Source organism: Mauremys mutica, chromosome 19 (assembly GCF_020497125.1).
Source record: "Mauremys mutica isolate MM-2020 ecotype Southern chromosome 19, ASM2049712v1, whole genome shotgun sequence".
Lineage (NCBI taxonomy): Eukaryota > Metazoa > Chordata > Testudines > Geoemydidae > Mauremys > Mauremys mutica.
Window position 1 is genome coordinate 11,024,665 of NC_059090.1, and position 25,264 is coordinate 11,049,928.

General features: G+C 46.2%; 1 protein-coding gene and 1 long non-coding RNA gene across 9 annotated transcripts in view; one reads left to right on the forward strand and one right to left on the reverse strand.

Annotated features, from left to right (window-relative positions):
* The window catches only part of GTF2IRD1 (GTF2I repeat domain containing 1), a 172,580-nt gene that overhangs the window by 73,990 nt on the left and 73,326 nt on the right, over positions 1-25,264 (forward strand). For all 8 annotated transcript variants that reach the window (XM_044993681.1, XM_044993682.1, XM_044993680.1 and 5 more), the window contains exons 4-9: positions 11,378-11,524; positions 17,369-17,552; positions 19,303-19,613; positions 21,115-21,204; positions 22,229-22,312; positions 23,823-24,006. In XM_044993681.1, coding sequence (XP_044849616.1) covers positions 11,378-11,524; positions 17,369-17,552; positions 19,303-19,613; positions 21,115-21,204; positions 22,229-22,312; positions 23,823-24,006 — 1,000 coding nt within the window. The remainder of the gene's footprint in view (positions 1-11,377; positions 11,525-17,368; positions 17,553-19,302; positions 19,614-21,114; positions 21,205-22,228; positions 22,313-23,822; positions 24,007-25,264) is intronic.
* Positions 709-24,553, reverse strand: LOC123353007. Its single transcript, XR_006574346.1, has 4 exons — positions 24,439-24,553; positions 23,706-23,765; positions 21,094-21,239; positions 709-806 (listed from the first exon to the last, which is right to left on the reverse strand). It is a non-coding gene; the product is annotated as an uncharacterized LOC123353007 (long non-coding RNA).

Consider the following 25,264-nt stretch of genomic DNA (forward strand, 5'->3'; position numbering starts at 1 on the left):
GCAACTTAAATTCATAACTCTGCTAGACACTAGAATCATGGTCTCAACAGAGAGGCTGGTTTTATGTTTCATTACAACAATTTGTAATCTCCTAATCCTCCTTTGTCCTCTGATTGCAGAGGTGTTAATTGCCCACTTCATTTGAATTGGTTTCTTGCAACATGTTAACCCCTTCTGTGTAACATTCTGTCCCATGTTTTGTTTAGCTGTGACACTCTGGTTACCTTTCCCAGACCTGAAGAATAGCTCTGTGATTCTAAAGCTTTTCTTCCACCAACAGAAGGTAGTCCAGGACTCCAGTAAGAGAGATTCCCTCACCGTCCTTGTCTCTAAGAATAGTTTTGTCCTAAACTACTTGAGCTAGGAGAATTTCTGGACTAGGTACCGTACCTATCACAAAGCAATTCTGCGCTTTTCATTCAGACAAAGTAGGACTGAGGACATCCCCTGTGCTCGCACCAAAGCTGAGCTCACTGAATCAGAGAATTGTTCTCCTTTCCTTCTTTCTGCTCCACGCCAACACAAGTGAAGAGAAAACCTGGACATAAATGACAGCCCTAAAGATCTACCCAAATTGGACCAGAGAATTCAGCAAACCAAACTCCCTATTTGCTATCATAAGTTGGAGGGGGAAAAATATTCAAAGATTTCACAGCTTGATTCTCAGCAGCTGCTTTCTTAGACTGTTATAAGGCAAAGACATTTGCGGTATGGTGGCCACAGTCTGCTGATGGTAACTTTGATCCGTCATACGCAGCCTTCAGGAGGTGTGTGTGACGTGTTCTGGCGCATGAATAGACTCACTCCTGTGGAGACACGAGAACAGAATTACGCTCTATCACTATCTTCTTCCTAACAGAATTTTCTTTACCACTAGTCACATCCCATCAGTGCCAGGTCAGTGGGCATGTCTTAAATCCAAGAGGAAAATTTCTCTTGCCAGTCAATTTCTTTTCTCCGAGATTGCAAGTCAACTAATCCGGATCCACCCTCAGTTTCAGATTTTGGGTGTTGGCCTCTCTAATCAGACTAAATTGGACAGCATATTTTTAGTTGTGTGCCTGGTGTATTACATTAGAGTTTCACAGTTAATGTTATGCTCAGTACTTTGGCTTTCGGAGGACTCTGGCAAACAGGAAGTGGGCAGGCCAGTAGCAAAGGGCAGCTCATGACTGACGGCTCCGTACGCCTCTGCACACTGCAGGGAAGGGACCCAACCTAGCCGTGCCAGATCGGTGGATTTACAATCTTTTAGAAAATAAATTGACAGGAAAGAAACATTCTCCTTTTCTCTTGCAGTGCCAGAGAGAAGATGAAATTGCAATGCACTGCCGGGCAGTGTCGGTAAAGGAGCAAGGTCAATGCTTTCCTTTCTCAAGCCAATGGAGTGCAAGCATACTGCAGAGGCAATGCAGTTTGCCAGCTGATCAGCTCCCCACACCCTGCCCTCTTTCTCGTGCCATTTCCTGCAGGGTCCTTTTTCAGAACATGGCTGCTCTCCTGCTTTGTCCTTTACCTATAGGTGAAATGCTGCCACAGATGATGCAAAGGGCAAGGATTGTGGAGGGAAGGCAATTTAAAAGAATGTACTGGTGGCCAGCGTCCGCTGCTAGGAGGAAAGGCCTATGAACAGGAAACCTAAATCTCCTGTCTCTGAGCCCATGATCACCATGGCGGAGGATGTCTTTGGCACACAAGCTAGTGCTTTGCTCTCACTTTCTCATCTCCTTGCAAGAACAAGGGAAATGCCTGGCAGGAAGAGTTCATTTTGTTTGTGTCTCCTAGGGCGGCCTTACAGGGTAAATAATTGTAAGAGAACAGGCTGCCATTCTGTATGATGCATACCTTGTTAGTCACTGAGGCAAGCCCTCCGGTCACTACTAGGGTGGTTTGAGGGCGTTCGTTAGGTATATCTCCATATCTTAATGACTTTCTATCTCATAGAACTGGAAGGGACCTTGAAGGTCATCAAGTCCAGCCCCCTGCCTTCACTAGCAGGACCAAGTAGTGATTTTTGCCCCAGATCCCTAAATGGCCCCCTCAAGGATTGAACTCGCAACCCTGGGTTTAGCAGGCCAATGCTCAAACCACTGAGCTATCCCTCCCCCCCCTAAAGTCGGTCAGTCAGTCAGTCAGTCAGTCAGTCACTCACTCTTCCTCTCCCACAGCTGTGAGATGCCACCACCCCCGGAGAACGTTCCAACCCAAGACTGAGACCAGTCTTTCCCTCCTGGCTTTTGGTGGCTCAAGGCACAGCCCCGTCCTGTTGCCCATCTCCCGGTCCCATGATGGGGCTACTCTCAGTTGCGCTACTTCTGATACACCCAAAGCCTGATGCTGCCGTGTCCTGCCCTGACGTGATGCTCTGCTCCCAGTGCTCCTTGTGCAATCTTGAGTGGTAAGGCAAGGAAGGGGCTTGAAACGTGAGGAAATCTGTTCCTACCATCAGCACACAGCTGCTAAACTCAAACCATTTGTCCTGCTGCTGCTGGATTTTTGAAGTAGGACATATCCTGCCTGGGTCTGGAATGAGCGTCTGTGCCGCATCACGACTAATGATGGTTCCAGAGGGAGATAGGAAGTCAGACACAAATGGAGAGCAGATTTTTTTTTTTGCACGTGCTGGCTGCACTAAATACTAAAGTCTCGTGTAATAGAAATTAGGTGACGGAAATAAATTGTGTGTGTGTCTGGTGTTGATGGAAACCGTATTTGTGCTTTAATCCTTGGAGAAATTGCTCAAGAACAGTTCATGCTCGGGGAAAATATTAGCCTTATAAAGCTGCCGGGGTCAGCGTCTGCTTGGATTATTCCCTGCATCTGTGCCGGCTGTACCAGCAAAGCGTGCCTGGGGTCTAATCTAACTTGTGCACTTGGCTTTGTGGAAGATTTCTCCCTTCCTCTATTGGTATTCTCTTTCTGGGGTGGGGAGGCTGAGATCTGTTTCACTCTGGTTTATTGTAATCGGAGAAATCCACCCTTTGATAACTATCAGTCTCAAGCTTTTTAATTTTGCAAGTGAGCCTTCACCTGGCATGAGGCATTTAGAAAGGGTTGCAGGTGTCTACATCCCATTCACACCACGTATGTGGACCGATTCAGCGGTGAAGCGTAATGTAGAAGGTATAAAAAATAGAATGGTCTGGAGTAGGAAGCTAAATGTTCTATATTAAAAGACCAAATGGGTCATTCTGTGGTTCCCATTGCCTGAAGGCTGCCAATGAATCTGTCTATCAATCATAGATAATAAACTACTGTTGTATTAGGTCAAACTGAAATCTACCTTATAGAGGCAGCCCAAGGCACCTGAAGTTTAATCTAAGCTCTTTCTCCCTTCAGTTAAATTTCCTATGTTGTAAAAATAGAACCATAACAACTGGTACGAAATACAAAGTTTTGATGATGGGGTTCTGACTGCACAGCAGATGCTTGAGACGGGGTGAAATCTGATAACTGCCTTGAATTTTAAAGGGCCAACCTTTTCTCCACTAGAGAAGGCTCTTCCAGCTGGCATGCATTGTAAAGCATCCCTGAAAATGCCTCTGATTTATAGTCTAGTTGCCCCGTTAGAAAGGATCTAAAATAATCTAAAGCAGACATCACTGAAAGATATAAGAAGCCTCTTATCTACTGAGCAGCGTTTCTGAGCACACAGCATCACTTGAGCACGCTCATTTAGCGCAGCCTTTCCTGAAATACTAAGGGGAATTGGCGATTATAAAGATGAATGTCAATAAAAGAGAATTGATGTCTAGTCGGGAGGGGAGAGCCTTAGAAGGGTCTGATCTTTAAATGACTGCTTAGCAGAAAGAGCCGAAAACTTTTCAAGTGAGCATCTCTCCCCACATCCTTCCTCGCCTTAATGAGAAACTGTCTAGAACGTATTGTAAACAAAATGTGTTTCTTGTGTCTCGAGGAGAGCTTCAGGCTGCCAACCCCTTCCATCGTTGCAGGGTGTGATGTCCAGGGGCACTGGCAGATTCTCCTCCTTATTTCCCATTCTCTCTGCCCTTCAAGATTCTCCGTTGTTTTCTCTCCTGCTGAATGCAGACTAAGGTTGTTCATTCCTCAATGTACGTAAATTGAGTGGGAAATGTTGCTGTGGCTATCAGAGGTGGCCGGCACTTGCTAGTGGGTGCTCAGCACCGCCCAGCATGGGGCCCATTGTTTGCCATGGTATTGGACGGTTGGATTTGCCCTCCCCACTTACACCACGCCAGCATCACTTTACTTTAAAGTGCAGAGCAGTTAATGAAAGGCAAATTCCCGTTGAAAAATCAGACAAATGCTTCAGAGACCAAAGGAGTTTGTGAGAAATGTTACTGGAAGAAACGCAACCAGCGAGGGGCCAGTTCTCCTCTTGTGTACAGCAGTAGAAGCAGGGAATAATCAGTGGGACTACATGCTGGTGAGATCAGAATCTGTCCCATGGATGAGGCCCTCCCCACTGGGGACTCAGACATGGCCCTTTGCTCTGGGCTTAGCGCATGGAAGGGGCACTCACTAGCAGGAGGAAGACTTTAGGAGGGCCTTGCTTTGTTCAGTATCCGCTTCTTTGGCCTGATGGTAACTCTCTAGCCTGACTCTTCTAGAGCAGAGCTGATGGACTTCAGAGAAGCTGCCTCTATCCCCCTGCCCACATCCTGGTTGGAAGGAGAGCTATTGTGATGCAGGATCTTGAGTGTGAAGATAAAGTTCTGGGGCTCAGAGAGGCCCCTTCCCCATCTATTTTCATGTAGCTCTACTATCCAAGTCTTAGTTTTATGCAGGCCTTGCACCTGCACTATTGAAGTCAGGGGGAGTCTTTCCGCTGACTTCATTGGGCGCAGAAGCAAGGCTGTATTACCACATTCCCCTGGTTAGGGGCTCCATGGGTCACTGCTGAAAACTGCCCAAACTCCACTGCGGTCAAAAGAGAAACATACTGATTTACACCAGCTGAGGATTGGGCCCCAGGTCTTCTGCTTGGCCTGGGATGAGATGGCTGGTTGTGCAAGCTAAATTTCTGGAGCAGTTTTGAGCTGATTGAGATGAGGACTGCAGGGGAAAAAGAAACAGCAGTGCTTTTGTGGGTGGGGACAGTGTCTGTTCAGTCTGTATGGTGAGCGTGTGTCTCTTGGATTTGTACATCCGCATTTCTGTCTGACGGCTTCCTCGTGTCAGAAGTTCCTCTGGCAGCTAAAAACTGAAGCAGGTGTATTGGGAACAGCAGATAAGACTCTGGAATCTCCTGATCCCAGTGTGGAATGTGGAAGCCCAGCATCCATTCTGTGCTCGCTTTTGATGGTGCAGCTGTTAACCCTGGGACTTCAACGCCATTCGAAGTCACTGACGCCAGCCTAACAGAAGAGAAGGGCATAGAAGGAGAGAACCTTTACTCCCGTTTGTGATGAGCAGCTGGGGCATTTCTTAGCAGTTAAGCAGGTGCAGTATTTGCCAGCAAAGAAAGGGCAGCCCAGGCCTCAGAGGGAAAAAAACCACTCAAGGTTGCAGCAAAATGCTGACTGAGCTCAGGAAGGCGGAAGAGACCCGGGTGGACAATGCAAACACAACTAGCAGGCGCTGACCTGAGGAGCTGGTCTTCCCATGCACGTCACTGAGGTACTTTCTGTTGGATTACTGTTGGATTGTGCTAGGCTTCTACAGAGTGTGTTGAGGCTTGGCACAGCTTGATCGGAGAGATAGCAGACAACTTGAGAGAGCTGTAAAATGCAGCTGGAAACATTAAAGTCTGTTCTAAGTTAACTTCATGAAAAGCTTCTTTTTTTGAAACAATAAAGGCTTGAACATCAAATACCGAGGAAGACATGAAAAGGTCCTGCTGTCTGTTGGCTTTCTCCCCACATATAGCTTCACGTTTTCCTCCCTCCCCCACTTCCTATTATTCTAGTATCTTCTAAGAAGATGGAAAATTACATTTCTTTTCCTACTGGCTTCATCCTTTTCCCACTTGACAAATATTGAGTCCTTCTAGGGTGTGCAGATGTATATGCATGCACCTCTGGTGTTTTTAGGGGAGCAGAGACACTTAATAGAATAGAATATCAGGGTTGGAAGGGACCTCAAGAGGTCATCTAGTCCAACCCCCTGCCCAAAGCAGGACCAATCCACAACTAAATCATCCCAGCCAGGGCTTTGTCAAGCCTGACCTTAAAAACCTCTAAGGAAGGAGATTCCACCACCTTCCTAGGTAACCCATTCCAGTGCTTCACCACCCTCCCAGTGAAAAAGTTTTTCCTAATATCCAGCCTAAACCTCCCCCAGTGTAACTTGAGACCGTTACTCCTGGTTTTGTCATCTGCTACCATCGAGAACAGTCTAGATCCATCCTCTTTGGAACCCCCTTTCAGGTAGTTGAAAGCAGCTATCAAACCCCCCCTCATTCTTCTCTTCTGCAGACTAAACAATCCCAGTTCCCTCAGCCTCTCCTCATAAGTCATGTGCTCCAGCCCCCTAATCATTTTTGTTTCCCTCCGCTGGACTCTTTCAAATTTTTCCACATCCTTCTTGTAGTGTGGGGCCCAAAACTGGACACAGTACTCCAGATGAGGCCTCACCAATTGTGCCAGGTGCACACACACATAGTAAGAGACGGTCCCAACCCCGAAGAAAGGAAGTGTGGAACTGAGGGATGGACAAATGAAGTGACTTGCCCATGCTCGCAGAGGAATGAACCCAGGTGTCTCGAGTCCTAGGGCTTGTCTACATGACCATGTAGTTAGTGGCAAGCTGTGGTGTGAATCTACCCCATGCTAGCCCGGTGTGCGCTAAATGCCCATGCGGACCCTGTTGCTGTGAAACAAGAGTAGATCCGAGTACACTAGGGAACTGGGTGATCGAGTCCACATAGACAGGTAGGGTAGATTTATACCCCGGCTTGCCGCTTGTGTGGACAAGCCCCTTGTCTAATAATATGAACGTCCTTTCGCCCCACGGAACAGTTCTGCTTTGGCTGAGGAATGGATTGAGTGAGTGTAAAGAGTTTTTTCCCCTCCAGTATCTCTTATTTGTGCTCCTGTGTCTGCAGGAATGTGCTCATCTCTCAGGCTTAGGTTACACTAATGCCCGCTGCAGAGCCGAATGGTGCTCGGACGTGTGTGTGAACCTCTCATTGGTTTTGGTGCACTAAACAAAATGGCGACCGCCTCTTATCATCGTTTGTTATAGTCTCGTTGCCAGAGTGGCACCTTAATTAGTTTGGATTTATTTAGATTCAAATCAGTAAGATCCCCAAACCCACCACTCCAGGCACTCGGCCGCTTTGGCTAGAATCACAGTCCACAGGCAGCAGCACAACGCTTCTTGCACTGGCTCATGTAATGGAGAATAGGTGGTGTTCCAAGAGTCCGATGTCTGCTCTGACCTTGGTTACTGAAATGAGGGGGTGGTGAGTCCCTTGTTCTGTCTGGCTTTGAGCACGAGCAATCTCCCCCTGTACTGTTACCACCAGGCCTCCTGGTGATGAGCAATGGGGTGAGTCCTAGCGCAGTCAGTACTTCAGTGTTCAGTGGCCTTTTTCTCCCTGTGTTGTCCTGACCTGCCTGCGCCTGGTCTCCGTTACTGCGTCTTCTCTTGTTTCCATCATTGGAGCTGCACTGGGATAGTTAATTAGCAGGCGATTTCCCAAAAGTGCAGACACTGCTGAAGTGTCTCAGTGATTTTCTCCCTCCCCCCCCCCATCCCCCCAAATCCTTCCCAGGGTGTTGCAAGGATTATTGAACGTGTCCAATGTGCTTTGAAATCCTCAAATGAAGAGGTGTCGTATTGGGGCCCTTGTCTGCATGTGGAAGTTACACCGGCTCCGCTTAAATGGGTTTAAAAACCAATTTAGTTAAATCGGCGCAAGCCTTGTGTGGACAGATTTATATTGGGTTGGTATGTCCTTCTACCTGTACTGATGATAGAAAAGCCTGTGTAATCCAGGCTTAAATCAATCGGCAAGTGGTTCTGGACCAATTTAATTGTGTCAATTTAGAATGTCACCTTCAGTTAAACCGGTGAAACTTTTGTGTGTTGACCGGGCTAAAGTGGAAATGTATTATTATTGTTAATGATCTATAGGAAAGCGGAACCTCAAATGCTGAGAAGAGTCCCCCTCTCTGTTGTAGTGACGTTCGTTGTGTTTACATGGGTCTGCTCTCTCTGTCTGTCTGTCCCATACTCCCAGACTGTTTGTGCTTTGTCACTTGCGTTGCCTTCCACATGTTACTGAGCATCTGGGACTCTTGGATCGGAAGCAGGTCACTATAACTCGAGCTTCGTGTATCAACATACATTCTGGTTATTGCCCTGCTGCATTATCTGGTTGGTGTTTAACCACAGCTGGCTTTAAAAAGCAATAGCTCAGTTTCCTATTTGCATAGAGGATTGTTTCAGACAAAAGCAGAAGGGATCCATCAGTTCCTCCTTAAGCAATCAAACAGCATCCGGGCAGATCACTGGCAAAAGTCTGCAGAGTATGATGAAAGAATTAGTCCTTTGCCACCGAAAATCCCTTGTGAATAGGTTTAGAACGAATGGCAATAATGTACTTGTGGTGGTTAATTTTCTGTGCATTTAGAGATGCAAGGAAATTGTTGCTGTAGATACGCTTTAGCTGAGGTTTAATAGGGGAAATTAGCAGGGAATCGCTGGAATCACAGAGCTGCGCAACACTGAGGAGTAAGAGAGCCTTCAAGCAAGGGGGATTTGCTTTTCAGAAAAACTGAGGGCTAAGCAGATTGAACCCAGTGAAAAGAAGTACACTGGCCAATTAATCACAATAGTTTCAATGAAGCTGTGTGTGAGAAATCAGGAAAAGGGGCTGGCATATCCGGGATTGGTGCTGGGCGGGTGAGTTCTGGCTCTTTCATGGTTGGAAGGGGAAAACACTGAAGTTCTGAACCTTGTTCTGTCCTACGGTGGTGGCTGCATTCTTTTTTCAGGCCTTCTGCCTAGAGTGTGGTGAGGGAGGATGTGGGATAGTGAATGGATGTAGCAGGGGCGTGGGAGCTGTTTAATATTTGTACGGTGTAAGGTATTGTTTAAATCAATGGCACTGAGAGGCTCTCTGTCTTCTTTGTATTGGAGTTTCTGTGCCTGGCTTCCCATGCTCTTGTAACTCCTCCGTGGCTTTTTGGAATTTTGCAGGATTTTCTGTCCTTTACAAAAACCCAAACCAATCCGTTGAGGGAGAAAATCATTTAAACAAAACTTTAATGCAGTAAATGAAGGGGGCTGTATGGTCTCTGTGATGTAGAAAGTGACATTGCAGGTGCCTTCTTGCAGTCCTGCTTCCAAAGTGCCGTGCGACTGACTGCTGCTGCTTTGGTGGTTTGCAAGGCCTTGTCTACACTCTGATGACGAGGGTCTCTAATTGTCCATTGGTGGATGGCCTAGCGCAGCTAGAACTTAGGTGACCTTACCACTGTGTCCTCTAGACCTGCTCTGAGCAAGGTTATCGAAAGCCTGTGTCCTGCTGTGACACTTTCTTGGGGCTCCCAGGAGTGCGGGTCACCTTGTTAAACCCCTGCTTCAGCGAGAGAGAGATGCTGGTACTAAACTGGGGGATGGCTCTCTGTCTCCCCAGTCTGTGAGCTACCCCTGACAAACTTCTCAGAACTCTGCCAGCCTTTACTTTGCCTTGCAGATAACATTTGGTTCACCCCAGTTCCAGAGCTCCCTGGAAGAGCGGTACCTTGCAGTATCCAGTCCCTGGATACACATTAATTACCAAGTCTGCTGCCTCCAAAGAGACACTGTCCTCACAGCTTTCTTGCTTCCACTAAGAATTCACACTTTGTGATTAAAACAAAGGGAAGTTTATTTACAAAGATAGAGGTTCAAGTGATACTGAGTAAGAGTAAAAACAACAGGAGTCCTTGTGGCACCTTAGAGACTAACCAAGTTATTGGGCATAAGCTTTCGTGGGCTATAAGGGTTCTAGTCCATGAAAGCTTATGCCCAAATACATGTGTTAGTCTCTAAGGTGCCACAAGGACTCCTCCTTGTTTTTGCTGATACAGACTAACACGGCTTCCACTCTGAAACCTGAGTAAGAGTAGTAGAAACAGGTATGATTACAACGAAAGCAAAAGTTATAACATGCTTCTAAGAGACTAAACACCACTTTAGCAGGATGCAATCTTTGCCTAAGCTGCATCTCTCACCTAAAGCGACCTCTCAGCATCTCCAGTCCCCTGGGCCAGGATCCAGCCTTTCAGGATCCAAAATGCACGGTCTGTTTTGTTCTCTCCATCATGGACCACCAAGGGGTTCCCTTTCCTCTTCCTTATAGTCCAGGCAATCTTTGAAAGGTATCCCTTTGCCGTGTACCCCTAGACAAAGTTCTTTTCTCCTGCTCTATGTTCTTTGGGGTGCTGATGCCAGATCGTCTTTCTCATTCTCCTTTTAACTTGCTTTCCCTTTTGAGTTAATACGCAAATGAAGCTTTCTTTGTGTTGAGTTGCACAATGTCTGATTTACATTGGAGAACGAGGCAGACAGGTAAATCGACATTCCTTTGTCTGGGAAAAAATGTGTTTATTTGCCCTGCCTGGTCACATAGTTTAAGGGTATTTTTAATAAGTACCTATTTCGTGAATAACATGCATATGCGCATCCTGCAATGCTTATGGTGGCCGGTAGGGGATAAGCTTTTGACCCTCTACATGATGTTGTTTATGGATAAATACTGTGACAGCAATGTGTTAGGTGTAGTGAGTTTGTCAGGGCTGATAGGAGTTGCTGTTACATGACAGTAAACCCTTTGTCACTGGGCATTGAGAGACTCTTATGGTCATACGTGTCCACAGTAGCATTTCCACCATAGCTACCGCCAGCCAGCTCTCATAGCGCAAAGATGGGAAAATTTCCCCAAAGCTGCTGGATGCACGCTTCTCGTTAATTTACAATGGGAACTGGGTGTCCAGATCCCCTAGGCAGATGGGAAAATCCCACCCTTCATGGGTAACTTATTGTCCCTGGATAGTTGTGCTCAGATAGGAGTAACGCGGTGCATCTGCATTTTGCTGTCCTTCTGCTCAGCAATGGATTTGAGCACTAATGCTGGGTTTAAGTGCTATGTAGGGTCTTGAGCAGCCCTTCTGGACTGGGGACACTGTGGGGCTGAATGTCTGGGGAGCTGAGTGGCTGCAGCCATTGCTGATTTTTGCTGGAATTGCGGGCGCTCTGAGCTTTCGAAAACCAGGCCCTTGTTGTTTTAAACCGGAGTCATTTGGGAGCTCGCTCCAGAATGCTTGACAACCAAAACTGCCAGTGACCTTGAATCCAGTGCACGTCATGGTCAATTGAGGGCGATGGGGGGAACCACCGTGACCAAAACCCTCCCCTTCCTCCAGGCACTTTCACTTCCTTTTTCTTTTTTCTTTCCCTGCAGGAGGCCAGCAGAGGAAAGAGCAGGATGCAGACTTCCAGAAGAAGGCAAAGGACTGTGGCCGGAGCATCCCGAGGGTCTCCCCGCATCAAGGATCAGACGTTTACCTACTCAGGAAGATGGTAGAGGAAGTGTTTGATGTGCTTTATAGTAAGAATCTTCACAGTTCCATTTGGGTTGTTTTTGAAGGGACTGGTCTCACCAACAGCTGAAGGCCCGTTATCACCCTGACATGCTGAGAAACTGGGCCTGTATGTACTTGTGGCTACATCTTTCAACCCTGCTCTAATCTAGCCATTGCATCGTGATCCCTCTTGGCCTCGATTCAGCACAGCACTTAGCACATGCTTCGCTTTAACTTTAAGCACATGCTTAAGTCCGTCCTTGTTTAGCAGAGCACTGACTAATCCCTTTAGAAATCTGCCCCTGTAAGCACTTGCGTAAGTCCAATTGACTTAAGTGCTGGGGTGAGTAGGGATAGATTTAAACATGTGCTTGGGTGCTTTACTGAAGCTGGCTCTCAGAGCCCAATCCTGCACCCCACTGAAGTCAGTGGCCCTTTTGTCACTGGGCGAGTGCAGGATCAGGCCCTTAAGAGATTATGAAGGGAACTTTATAGCCTTATAGACACGGAGTGTACATCATGTTGACTCCATTGAAATCAATGGGCCTAACTGTTAACGTTTTCCTCTGCAGAAAGGCCCTAGAAGAGACTGTTCCATGGCTCGTTAACTAAATGTGCCAATGAATAAATTAGTGTGGGGGGGGGGGAAACGTCCTTAGAAATGCTGTCCCTGCAGCATTCTCAGACCAATGCTGTGCTCCCAGCAGATTTTGTAAAATGTGGTCTTTATCCCTAATGCGGCTTTTAAGGTGGTTTTAGTGCCAAATTTGACTTTTGAAGGAAAAAGATGATTTTCCTAAGAGCCCTGCAACCTGAGCTCCGAGACACAAGCTAGTTTCATTCCAGCTCATAAATCTTCCCCGGTAATAAAGACGCCGCAGTTAAAATGTAGCTGACCACAGTGTTGCTGATGTAACCGACCGATGACTGTGTGTGACAGGTCTCTCACTGTGCCTGATCCACAGAGGATAGGAGTTGTTACAGTCCGAGCTAGGGAGCTTTAGCTCGCACTGTAGCTGTATAAGCGTTTAGCTCTGGAGGTCTCGGGTTCAAATCCTAGTGTTGGTCAAGATGGCAGCAGTTGCACATGCACAGATGAGACAGGCTTCCAGCTCACCTTTCTATAATCCGGGCTAGCCCAACAGTAGTGAAAACACATGTGTATTAGCATGAGAATGCACCCCAGGATATTCCCGCAGAGTGAAATTTGCCCCTTGCTGAGAGCCAATGCAAGGGCTTACACCACTTTCGTCCCACTTAAATCCTCAGTCAGGTTGAAATATTGCCTAGACAGTGTGGTGGCCTTCTGCACAGTGGCAAATTAGACCCACTGAGAAATAGTTGTCTTCCTGGCTGTAGTCTCAGGTTCGAAAGTTCTGGCCCCAGGGGTGCATAGGCAGCCACGGCCCAAGCAGGGTTAAATGGAAGTTGGTTGCTGCACAGGGGATTACAAATATTGCCCAAGTATATGTTGGAAACTGGTCCCAACTCAGCTGAGAGTTTGCAGGAGAGTCCACGGAGTCTTGGAAGAACAATGATAATCCCTAATCCATTGATTCACTGTGTCACTTCACATGCCTTTGAATGCTTGTTTTACAAAGAAAATGCATTGCTTGCCTGAAGATGAACAGGGGACCGATAGACTGAATCTCAGCCCTTAACAGTGAAGGTCAGATTTGTTGTTGTGTTTACAACTTGGCATTTCGATGGCGGTTTTGAACTGAATCAGTTCAGTCTTGTTATTAGTTACTGTGTAGCACCCAGAGTGCTAAGTGCTTTGTAGCCAAGTAAAGAGACAAGTTACCTGGGTTCTGTTCCCGGTTCTGCCACTGGTCTGCTGGGGTGACCTTGGGCAAGTCGTTGTATTGCCCTGTGCCCTATCGTTAGATGTCAAGGTTTTAGAAATCACTTAATGGATTTAGATACCATGTCCCATTACAGTGGGTGTTCAGGTCCTCTCCACGGCTTTCAGATCGCAGCCCAAATGGACACTGTAGGGAAAGGCAAGTGAACGAGCAGAGAAAGTCAGCACTCGCCTTGTTAGATCCCCAGGTGAGAGGGTGGAGGGGAAGAGGGAGAATATGAATGTACGTAATAAAATGTACCTGTTTGAGGGTCAGTTTGGAGGAAATGGATTGAAAATGTAAAACAGCAGCCGTGGTGGTGCAGGAACACGTTTTTAAGACTTAATGGGGAACGGAGTATGGCCTAGTGGGAAGGGCACTAGACTGGTATTCTAGAGACCTGGGTTCTATTCCTGCCACCAGTCTGCTGGTGTGACCTTGGCCAAGTCATTTCATTGCTCTGTACCTCCGGTTTACTATCTGTAGAAATGGGGTAATGATAGTCACCTCCTTGTGTGAAGTGCGTAGAGATCTACTGGTGCAAAGCACTATGTTAAAGCTAGTTGTTATGATTAGTTTTATTTATTAGTGTCTAGGGCAATGGACTGGAAGACTTGGGTTTGATTCGTGGCTCGGTCACTGACCTGCTGTGTCACTTGGGCAAGCCACTTCCCCTCTCTGTGCCTGTTTTTCTCCCCCACCCAACCTTTTGCCTGTCTCGTTTCTTTAGATTGCAAGATCTTTGGGGCACGGACTGTCCCTTGCCGTGTGGTTGTACAGAGCTTAGCACAATGAGGTGCCAATTTTAATTGGGGTCCCTACGTGCTACCTTAATGCAAATAATGTTTGGCTGACTGTTTAGAAGTGTGATGCATCAGTAATTTACCATGTCTTCAGTGGCAACCAGGGCTGTTCTGAAAATCAAGCCGCAGATTTTTGTGCGCATATCTGGTGCACAGCTATCTTGTCTGCTAATCTTCATGCCCCACGTGAATGTCCCTTTCGTCAGACTATAACCAGGGTGTGTCCAGTTCCATATTGACTACAGCAAACTGTGCTTAAGATGGATGCAGAACCTGGCTCTGTATCCTATATCTAGAGGTCTGTTTGAAATTAACAATTCTCTTTCTTCCATTTTTATCCTTTAAAGAAAGTTGCCTCCTATCAATGAGGATGAAAAATAACAGAAAACGCTCACTCAAAAGAATCCCAAATTCCCTCTGGAGCCCAGTAATCTCTTCACCAACAGAATGACTGATTATCATGGAGTTCTATTAATCAGACGTTAATGATTATTATTGTCTCTTTAGTTAAAGCGTGAGCCTCTGCTGGGTTTGCTGAAGGTCACTTTGAAGGTAGCACATTCCCCACAAAAACTTGTCTAGGCACCTGCTAGCATCTAGCTGATAATTGGTTGCTATCAACATTATTTGCTGCTTTCTTCCTGTCCTGGGGAAGGAGAAGGGGCGATATGGGGAAGTGAAAATCTGCTGCAGCCAGTGTACTGAGGCAAGGAATCAATTAATACTTTTCAAGCGAGCAGAGAGTGTACTCACAATGTTGTGGTTCAAAGGTTTGTTTTGAAACTTCTGTTATGGAGTTAATTAAAATGTTATCCATCCAAGCTATAAGGAACACTGATTGCTTGAGCAAGTCACACATCATTAGTTGTGTTCTTTGAAGCAATGCTCTGTGTTGAAGAAATTACTTTTAATAAGGACTCGTTGACAGTGCCATGAGGTTTCCAGGATTTTGTAAAATCAGCTACAGGTTAAAAAATGATTTAAATGGAAATAGATTACATACAATCCCACGACTAATTACAGACCTCTTAATCAGGGTTTCCCCTGCATCAGTGCAGTGACATGGATCGAAGTACCACAAAGAAGAATGATGAACGAATGTACTGCTGGGCCTTACAGCCAGATGTGCTGCACTTTTATATGCATCTGGATGCTGAGTTACTGAGTAATTCATGGTTTCAGAGTAGCAGCCGTGTTAGTCTGTATCCACAAGAAGAACAGAACAAGAGTACTTGTGGCACCTTAGAGACTAACACATTTATTTGAGCATAAGCTTTCATGGGCTACAGCCCACTTCATCAGATGCATAGACTGGAACATACAGCAAGAAGATATTTATACATACAGAGAACATGAAAAGGTGGAAGTAGCCATACCAACTGTAAGAGGCTAATTAATTCAGATGAGGTATTATCAGCAGGACCAAAAAAAACTTTTGTAGTGATAATCAATAAGTGCAGCTCTTCAGTCCCCTGGTCAGATCTTCTCTCTCTTCAGATTTCAGCAGAGCTATGCTCATTTACACCAGCCCAGCTTCTGGCCCATAGTAACTTCTACTTTGTCAGAAGAAGAGAGAGAAGATCCGACCAGGGGACTGAAGAGCTGCACTTATTGAGTTACACCAGATCATAGAATCAAAGAAATGTAGGGCTAGACGGGATCGCCGGAGACCCTCAAGTCCCAGCCCCCGGCACTGAGGCAGGACCAGGTAAACCAAGACCATCCCTGTGGGAGGTTTGGAGGTTTTTAAGAACCTGTGGGACAATTACGGGGATTCCACAACCTCCCTTGGAAGCCTATTCCACAATTTAATTTAGGAGAGTTTTTCTGAATATCTAGCCTAAATGTCCCTTGCTGCAGATTAAGCCCAACACTTGATCAGCATTCTCTTTATAACAGCCCTTAGCATATTAGCAGACAGTTAGCAAGACCCCTTAAGTCCTCTTTTCTCAAGACTAAACAGGACCAGTTTTTTTTAAAGCATTCCTCATACGGTTTCTAAACCTTTTATCATTTTTTTTGCTCTCCTTTGGATTTTCTCCAATTTATCCACCTCTCTTGTAAAGTGTGGCACCCAAAGTTAGACACAATTCTCCAACTGAGGCCTCACCCTTGCTGAGTAGAGCAGGAGAAATACCTCCCTATGCCTTACATATGACACTCCAGTTTAATATACTCCAGAATGATTTGAGCCTTTTTAGCGACTGCATCACACTGTTGACTCATTCAATCTGTGATGCACTATAATACCCAGATCCTTTTCAGCAGTACTACCGCCTAGCCAGTTAAAGGCATTAAACACCTCAGCCTTCTTGATGTCATCAGTTATTAGCTCTCCTTCCTCACTAAGTAGATGATCTACAGTTTTCTTTATCAGTCTCTTGTTCCCAGTGTATGTAAAGAACCTCTTCTCACTGCTTTTTATGTCCCTTGCTAGGTGTAAGTCATTTTGTGCATTAGCCTTTCTGATTTTGTCCCTACATGCTTGTGCTCTTCTTTTTGTACGCCTCCTTAGCTATTTGTCCGTGTTTCCACTTTTTGTAAGATTCATTTTTGATTTTCAGGTCATTAAAGAGCTCCTGATGGAGTCTTCCTATCTTTCCTTCTCACTGGAGTAGTTGGCACTTGTGCCTTTAATATTGTGTCCTTGACTAACTGCCAGCTTTCCTGAGCTCCTCCCTTAGATTTTCTTCCCATGGGACCTTACCTACCAGTTCTCTAAGTTTGTTAGTCTGCTTTTTTTGAAGTGCCTTCTCCTTATTCTGCTGCTCTCACTCCCTTTCCTTACAACCATGAAATCTATCATTTCATGATAGCTTTCGCCCAAATTGCCTTCCACCTTCAGATTCACAACCAGTTGCTCGTAATGAAGTCTAAAGTGGGTGTCCCCTTGTTCCTTCGTCCGTTTTCTGAAACAAAAAGTTGTCCTCAATACATTCCAAGAATTTTTGTGTTTTGCCACATCACAGTTCCTGCTCCTCTTCATTGGGGTTTTGTGAGACTTTATTAATTAATGTTTGTGAAGTGACTGAAGAGCTATAGATAATGTTATAACAATATTATGGGTGGGAAGAATTATCCTGACCAGTTCGCACTGGTGTCTGCAGTCTCAGTCCTGCTCCTCATCTCTCTGCTAAAGCCCTGACCAGCTGCAATTGTGAGCAAATTTCTGCCTGGAAAAGCCAGTGACTTTATCCAATGTGTAATGGTGCCTGTTTCCTAGGTGAAGCCATAGGGAAGAACAGTGTGGTGCCCTTGCCCTACGAGAAGCTGATGAAAGAGCCAGGATTGCTCGCAGTTGCCGGCTTGCCTGAGGGACTTGGCTTCCGGAAGCCCACAGAATATGATGTGAAATCCCTGATGGCGATTTTGGAGCACAGCCACAGTATCCGGTTCAGGCTAAAAAGGTAACTTCATAAATCCTGAGAGGGTGGGAGCAGGGAGTCTTCGTTTCTTGTCCACACTGAGCCAAGTCCAGGGAAGGACCCTCCCCTTTGAGTTCAGCGAGCTCTGAACCAGGCCTCTGAAGGGTTTTGTGTGGCAACTGCATCATGTGAGGAGGGACGCTGCAGAGCATGATGTCGTTTGTCTCATTACACACGGGCTTGGCTGCTTTATGGGGCTCTCTGACAGCCACATGAAAAGCTGCCCTGGCTGAGTTAATTAATACCTCGACACCACCGCTAATAATCACGTGCCGCTGTTTTCCACTCGTCTGCGAGGTGCAGATGTTCATTAAATACGGTGTGCTGCTCCCAGCACTGGTTTCTCTTGTGAACCTTGAAATGTAGGTGCAACCATGTTAAATCATGGCGTACAAAGACTTGGTGCGTGTGAGAGAGACTAATTTATCACGGTCTGGGGGGCAGTGGGATCTTTCCTTAATTATTGAAAGTGAAAACAATATCAAAGTGTTCCTAAACATACAAGGTTAATTACATTCTTCTACATGTCATTACATAGGAATTGTATTTATGATGAGCAGGATGCTCTTACCTCACCAAAGGGAGTTCCAGTGTAAACCTCCTAAACCTCTTTTCCAGTCTAGAGAGAGTATTATACTGTGCTAGGTGGTCAGGATTTTTGCATGAAGGAGTGATATAGGGGCTAGGCACCCTCCATGCTATTATAGCCACATTTCCAAAAGTGACCTCTAATTTTGGTCGTGTTAATTTTTGGCCTTGCCAAACTTGAGGCACGTTGGGCCTGATTTTAACGAGTGCCCAGCGCCTCCAGTTTCCAATTTGAAACGAGTTAGACCTGGGGGTGCTAAGCATCTCTGAAATCGCTCAGTATGTCCAGTTGGACATGTAAAATCAGAGGCCACTTTTGGAAATGGGCAATTCTCTTCTGAAGCATGTGTAAAATTCACCACGTTCAGATGATCAGTACAAGGTCTTACGCACCACCTGAGTTCGCCTTAAGCCTTATTTTGAGTAGAACCTAAGTGGTGCTTTATCCTTGACCGTGCACGATGGTGAGTTCTATCCATAGTTTCACCCCTAAAGGTTGCACTGAGCTAATTCCTCTCCCCCGCTTGCAATATGGAACTAGGCCAGTTTTCACCAGCTGTGGATCTGGCTCATAAAACATATTGTAAAGACTCTTCTGAAGAGAAGAAGGGAGAAGTTGAGGCAGGTTTACAGCTCCTTTGACAGCTGCCGTAGAGTGGAAATGATAAGCAGAGAAGAAGCTGGGCCAGTCATCAGAGCAGAGTGGAGATTGTACTTTCCACCCTGCTGGACTGTCTTGAAATGATTGTTTGGAAGCTGTCCTCTCCCTTTCCTCCCCATTGCTTTTTAGCTTGTTCTCCCCGATGCGCGCCATTAAGACATGTAACGTGGACAGCTTGGGCACAGGCCCATCCGTGCAGCTTGAAAGTTGTTGCAAATTGCTTCCTCCACTTGGCTATATGAGCAAAACCTTTCTTCCTTGCTCCAGGAACCCTCGTGCCCCTGACCTGTAGGGCTGATTCAGCAGACATTTAATATCAAATGAGACTGAGATTGCATGCAGTGCTGCTGAGCCAAGCGGTGGTTCTTGTTGCTGATGTTGTTAGCTGTACGCAGGCGGTAGTGCGCAGTTCCTATGTCAGATGCCATACGATGGATCTTGAAAGTACCTGTGTTTTCCTCTTCTTTGTTTTTTCCCATTCAGGCCAGCAGATGAGCCCAGCAGAGAGGCGAACCCTAATGTAGAGTTGAATTGTACCTCCCTAGCATCCAAGGGCAGTCGGGATTCTGGTCCAAATAACCAGATCACTAAACCAGCCAGTCAAGACACTCCATCCACTGTAGCCATGACCAATTTCTTATACGGTGTCTCGCTGCCTACGCAGATCGCCACGGACCTAAAGCAGGAGATGTCTGCCAGTCTGCACGGGGTGAATGCAGCCAGCGAGATGCTGATGCCCAGGCCCTCAGGAGAGCTGAAGGTGCCTTCCTCACAGGAGTACAGCGACTGCTGTGGTAATAGCCTTGCGTTTGCTCTCGAAGGAGGGCCTGGCCTAAAGGCCATTGAAGTCGATGGAGAGGCTCTCATTGACTTTGGGTCAGGCCCAAGATCTGTCTCAGAGACCAGGAGCAGTGTTGGGGGTTAATGCAGTTATTTCAGGTTCCTCTAGGCCTGCCTCAGGTGGCCCGTAGAATTTCACTGCACTCCCTGTCACCATTGGGGACGTTTTAGCCTTGGGAGTGGGGGACCATTTGTGTCGGGCCAGCGCCCTTAGTTTAGAGCGTCTGGTGGATCGTCGGAGTATAACTGAGGAAAAGTCGTTCGCTGGTGGGAGGAGGTGATTCCATCTTTGCCAATGGAAAGGCCCCAATTGATCTCAGGGGACTTTGGATCGGCTAGCTACTTGGTAGCTGCTCGTTCTGAAATCCTCAGCACCACAAAGCGCTTTCAACGGGGGTCATTGTGGCTTTCTAATGAAAGCCCACTGTATTCCCGTGGGTGTCAGGCGGCGGAATCAGAATCTGGATTTGGGCCTCACCCTCGTTCCCTGGGACAACAAAGACTTGCCATGTCCCACCTCCCCACGCACTCCCCTGTGTGGATCTACAGTTGTACAATCCTGTCTGAGATGAGGCTTCTCTGCAACCGCTCCGGTGATGCGCTCTCTACGAAGGCGCAGACCCCAGCCATTTCAGGAAGCAGAGCAGCGCATGTGTGTGTACTACAGACAGAACTAAGGAACAACATGTGGGTTCTTTTCCCCTTTAAAATAACTGGTGCAGAGCCGTACGTACCTGAGATGGGGGAGAGCCCAGGTCTGAGGGGTCAGAGACTCAGCTGAGGATTTTGAAGGGAATTCAAGGGCTCTTTTTCCTTTTGTGTGGCTCTGTATTGAAAATCTCTGAATATGACTCTGTGGGCTCGCCTTAGAGTAGTAGCAATGTAGTGTACATGGGCCACCAATGGCTTTTTAATCCCTGTGTTTTCTAGGCCTGCTCTGATCAGGGTCAGGTGATGTGATGGCTGCAGCACCAGCAGCCAGTCTATACCAGATCACCCCTCCTCTTGCTGCCACAAGCATAAAGGGCCCCCTGCATTTCGGGATTATACAAATCCCTACAACTCACTCCCAGTCTAGGGTGACCAGAAAGCAAATGTGAAAAATAGGGACAGGGTGTGGGGGGTAATAGGAGCCTATATAAGAAAAAGACCCCAAAATCGGGACTGTCCCTATAAAATCAGGACATCTGGTCACCCTACTCCAGTCCCTCGCTGGCTCAGGGATGAATATTGCCCAGAGAAGGGTTCAGTGACTGGCCCAACGCCACGCACCAAGTCAGTGCCCAAGCTGGGAATAGAATGCAGGAGTCCCTGCTTCCCAGTCCTGTGCTCAGTCTGGCAGAGTCGAGGCCGTGGTTACCCTTCTGTGCCCGCTGGGGTGGGCCTCTTGCCCCTGCTTGTATTAGGTGATAGGGCTCTTATAGTTCCTTTCACCTTGTATTTCCTTGTGTCCAGGACAGAAATCGGCAGTCCCTGGTGGTCCGCTCATCCAGAATGTGCATTCGTCAAAGCGTATCCTCTTCTCCATCGTCCACGACAAAACAGGTGTGACGCTCGCTGGGTCCGGGTCGCGGGGGGCACTGCCGGAAAGAGACAAGGGAAGGGAATGGCTTCTGGCAAAGGACCCAGCCCCTGGCCACTTCTGCTGTTTCCCCACTGCTCAGCATGGCTGCCAAAGTAGTCGGCTCGTGGTGGTCGGTGCCATGCTCAATGATCTGTCCATCCCCAAATGCTTCTGGCTCATCCTCCATGAGGAGCTGCCGGGACGTTTGTCCCCTTCTGCCTCCTGAAGCTGGCTCCATAGAGAGCCCAGTTGTAGTGTCAGCATAGCAGCTGGGACATCTCTCTGTACCTGTGTGTACCCACCCCTCCCTCCTCACCCTAATACCTGAGTGCAGCAGAGTCAGGAATCCCCTGTGAAGCAGGGAGACAGGCTGCCCATGTTATAAATGGGGGAATTGAGGCACAGTGTAGATTAAATAACTTGCCCAAAGGCTGTGGCTGACCATCCTTCCTGCCCTGCCTGGCTTTGCAAACAAAAAGGACAGACTGAAATTCCCATGTGGTTTCCAAATAATGAAAACGCAACAGTTCTGTGGCTCTCACAGTGAATGCCCCAAAAGCAGAGGAAGATACCATCCCTGGCTTGGGTAACATGCAGTGTAACAAACAATTAGGCATTCCCTTTCCCCTCCACCTATTGAAAATCTAGGAGAGTGAAGTTAATACAAGATTTTAAAACTTCTTGTAATGATTTTTAAAGGTTGGCTTATGGTTGGGTGCGTTCTGTTCTGAAGGTTCTTTCATTTGAATGTTGGAAATGTAGAGTCATTTCCTTAGAGTCTCCTCTTTTCACGCATGCGCCGCTGCAGAGGAGTACCCCGCAGGATGATGGAAGAAGCCTAGACCTTATCAACCAAGCTGGCAGCACTTGCTCAGGAAGGGGAAATAACTGTTTATAAGGCAGCCGAGCCTTGTTCCTGATTCCTAACACCTCGCAAGCGAAAAGTGCATCTGCTGTCTGTGTGCCATATGGAAGTTCCTTATTTCTTATATTTTGTTTTGATAGATAAATGGGACAGTTTTATAAAAGAAACTGAAGATATCAACACCCTTAGGGAGTGCGTGCAAATTCTGTTTAACAGTAGATATGGTGAGTAGGAGTTAAAATTCCATTATGCATCTGCAGTGCTTGTGGTTTGCATAACATTATGTAGCAATCATTTTTGTTCCCTAACACAGCAGCAGAAGCCATATGCTAAACTCCCTTCTCTTTTTAACACTCCTCGCATGGCAGCGCCTAGGCTCATGGCTTCTATTTAAGGTTATGTCAATATTTCCATTCCGAATCCCCCATATCAAAGTATTTGTAGCTTAGCTGCAAAGTGGCCCCAGTCTGAAACTTAATGCACAGGTTCTCAGCTTGAAAGCATGTCTTATGTACCTCCCAGCAAAGTTTTAGGAGGAACAACCGAACCAAGACTATTTGAAAATGAACGTAGTGCAGAAATAAAGATACTGGTTATTCCAGCTGCTTTTAACATGCTTGGAGCTCACAAATGGCTTTGTTTTGTGGTGTTAAATTATGAATCCCCCTTTTTATGTACAGTCCCATAGGTTTATTTTCCTTAATCTCCTAGCCAGGCGAGCATCTGGTAAGCAAACTAAATCAGTCATGAATGGAATCGATTCGATGGCCTCTGTTCATGAAGAACGAGGGTGCTTTCTGTGGTTCTTTCTAGTGAAGAACAGGGTTGTTATACGCCTCTAACCCTATATAACGCTGTCCTCGGGAGCCAAAAAATCTTACCGCGTTATAGGTGAAACCACGTTATATTGAACTTGCTTTGATCCACCATAGTGCACAGCCCCACCCCCCCCGGAGCGCTGCTTTACCGCGTTATATCCAAATTCGTGTTAGATCGGGTCATGTTATATCGGGGTAGAGGTGTATTTATACCCTATTGTACCGTGGGCTTGTCAGTTCTCTCAAACTAAGCCGGCTTGGCCTTGGTCAGTACTGAAGTGGGTGACCTCCAGAGAAAAGCTGGCTGCACTGAAGCTTGCGTGAGGCATCTCTGATTTCTGTATCTTGATCCAAGTTGTCTCAGGGTCCACCCAGCTCTATACATTCCATTATAAGACTGCACAGGTTTCTCCTGGGTGGTGGTTGCTGTTTCAAGGTAACTCTGTACGTCGTTTTGCAGCATGAGCTTTCGTGGGTGAATACCCACTTCTTCAGATGCAAGACTTGCATCTGAAGAAGTGGGTATTCACCCACGAAAGCTCATGCTGCAAAACGTCTGTTAGTCTATAAGGTGCCACAGGATTCTTTGCTGCTCTGTACGTCCCCTGATTTGAGTAGTGTGAGATGTACCTCAGCATTTTTAAAGCTTAGTTTAGATTTTGTTTGTCCTTTGCTTTATTTCTCTGTTTAACTTCGCCCTTAGGAGTAACTTTGGGCAGTGACGAGGGATAAGTTAAACTTGGAGCCCGGGGCTCTGTTGCTGGGGGGAAAGGAGGATAGTAGGACAGCAGACATGTACCTGTTTTGCAGATCGACTTGGATCTGTTGAATTACGTGGTCTTCACCTTCTCTTTGTCGTCTTTTAAAAACAAAAAAAAATTCAGTTGGAAATGAAAGCCATCTGTTAACCTTTCAGCTGAAGCTTTGGGTTTGGACCACATGGTTCCCGTGCCATACCGGAAGATTGCCTGTGACCCAGAGGCAGTAGAAATAATTGGGATCCCTGACAAAATACCATTCAAACGACCCTGTACCTATGGTGTCCCCAAGCTCAAACGAATCCTGGAGGAAAGGCACAACATCCACTTTGTCATTAAAAGGTACACAGCTAATCAGAGATATTCAAAGAGGTGACATGGATGACATTTTAGTCTACCTATTTTGTGTGAACATGTAGGTAGCATTCTGTTCTAAATTTAGTTCCTAAATAGTAACCAGAAAATTGTATTCTGTTGGTTTGGTTTTTTTTTGTTAAATTACATAATGGCAGCAAATATTGGATCACTTTTTCTATTGAAACAAACTTCCACACAGAAGTACAGCCAAACGTGCAGCTGAGGTACCTTAGGAACGTTTCCACCGGAGGCAGAGAGATGGGTTCCTCTTGAATCAGTTTGGGAATGAAAGAATAGTAAGCACATTGGGCAGATTCAACACCTGGGAAAAGATTTTTCCAGTATGGTTTTACAAAGGGTTTTTTTTTTTTTAAACTAACTATGTTTAAAGATTAATAGACCTAAAAATTGACTTACCATGTGCTATATAAATAATTACTTTGGTTTTTTTGCAAACAGATATGTGGGTTTTGATATTTTCCCCCCAATTCACTGTTTTTCCAGCTCTCTCTCAATTTTTTTTGCTTTTAACAAAAACCAAATCAGTGCCAGTTGCCCAGTATTTATAATCATCCCTACAATAACAAACCACGAATGTTATGTCACAAATGCTTCAGTGACAATGGCTCTAGATTAGCCTAAACATTTCAAGAGTTTTATCTGCCTGCACATTAAGTAGGCTGTCAAAATGACACATGACAAATTCAAATTGTGCCAGCTGAGTGCATATTGAGATATATATGGTAATGTTCCCCCTACCTATCAGGTCTATTTGCCTGATAACCACAGGTATGTTGTTTTGTTTTTTTATAGTGGTTTCTACTTTTTGCACTAGAATAGGAATAGGGTGGAAAGCTGCACAATTATTTTGTCATTCTTGGTGAATATAATCCCTCCTCATCGCTCTGGCAGAGACACCAAGGTTTCCTATCTAGCTCGGTCAGCTGATCACCATAGTACTCAGCACCTCGGAATCATTATGTGTATCATGCCCGTGGGGCAGGGCAGTGCTGTTCTCCCCATTGTACATATGGGAAACTGAGGCGCAGCGGGATTTGCCCACGGTTTATGGTGGAGCAAGTTTCATGCTGATGCCCTAACAATCCATCCTCTCCTCACCATTTTGTGAGGTTCCCTCCCCAATGTGGCTTTTTTTTGTTTCCCCCTTCTTGGGCTCATCTGAAACAGACAAAATTCTTAACATAATTTTCATCCTTAGAGCTGTTGGTTTGTGTTGTCAACA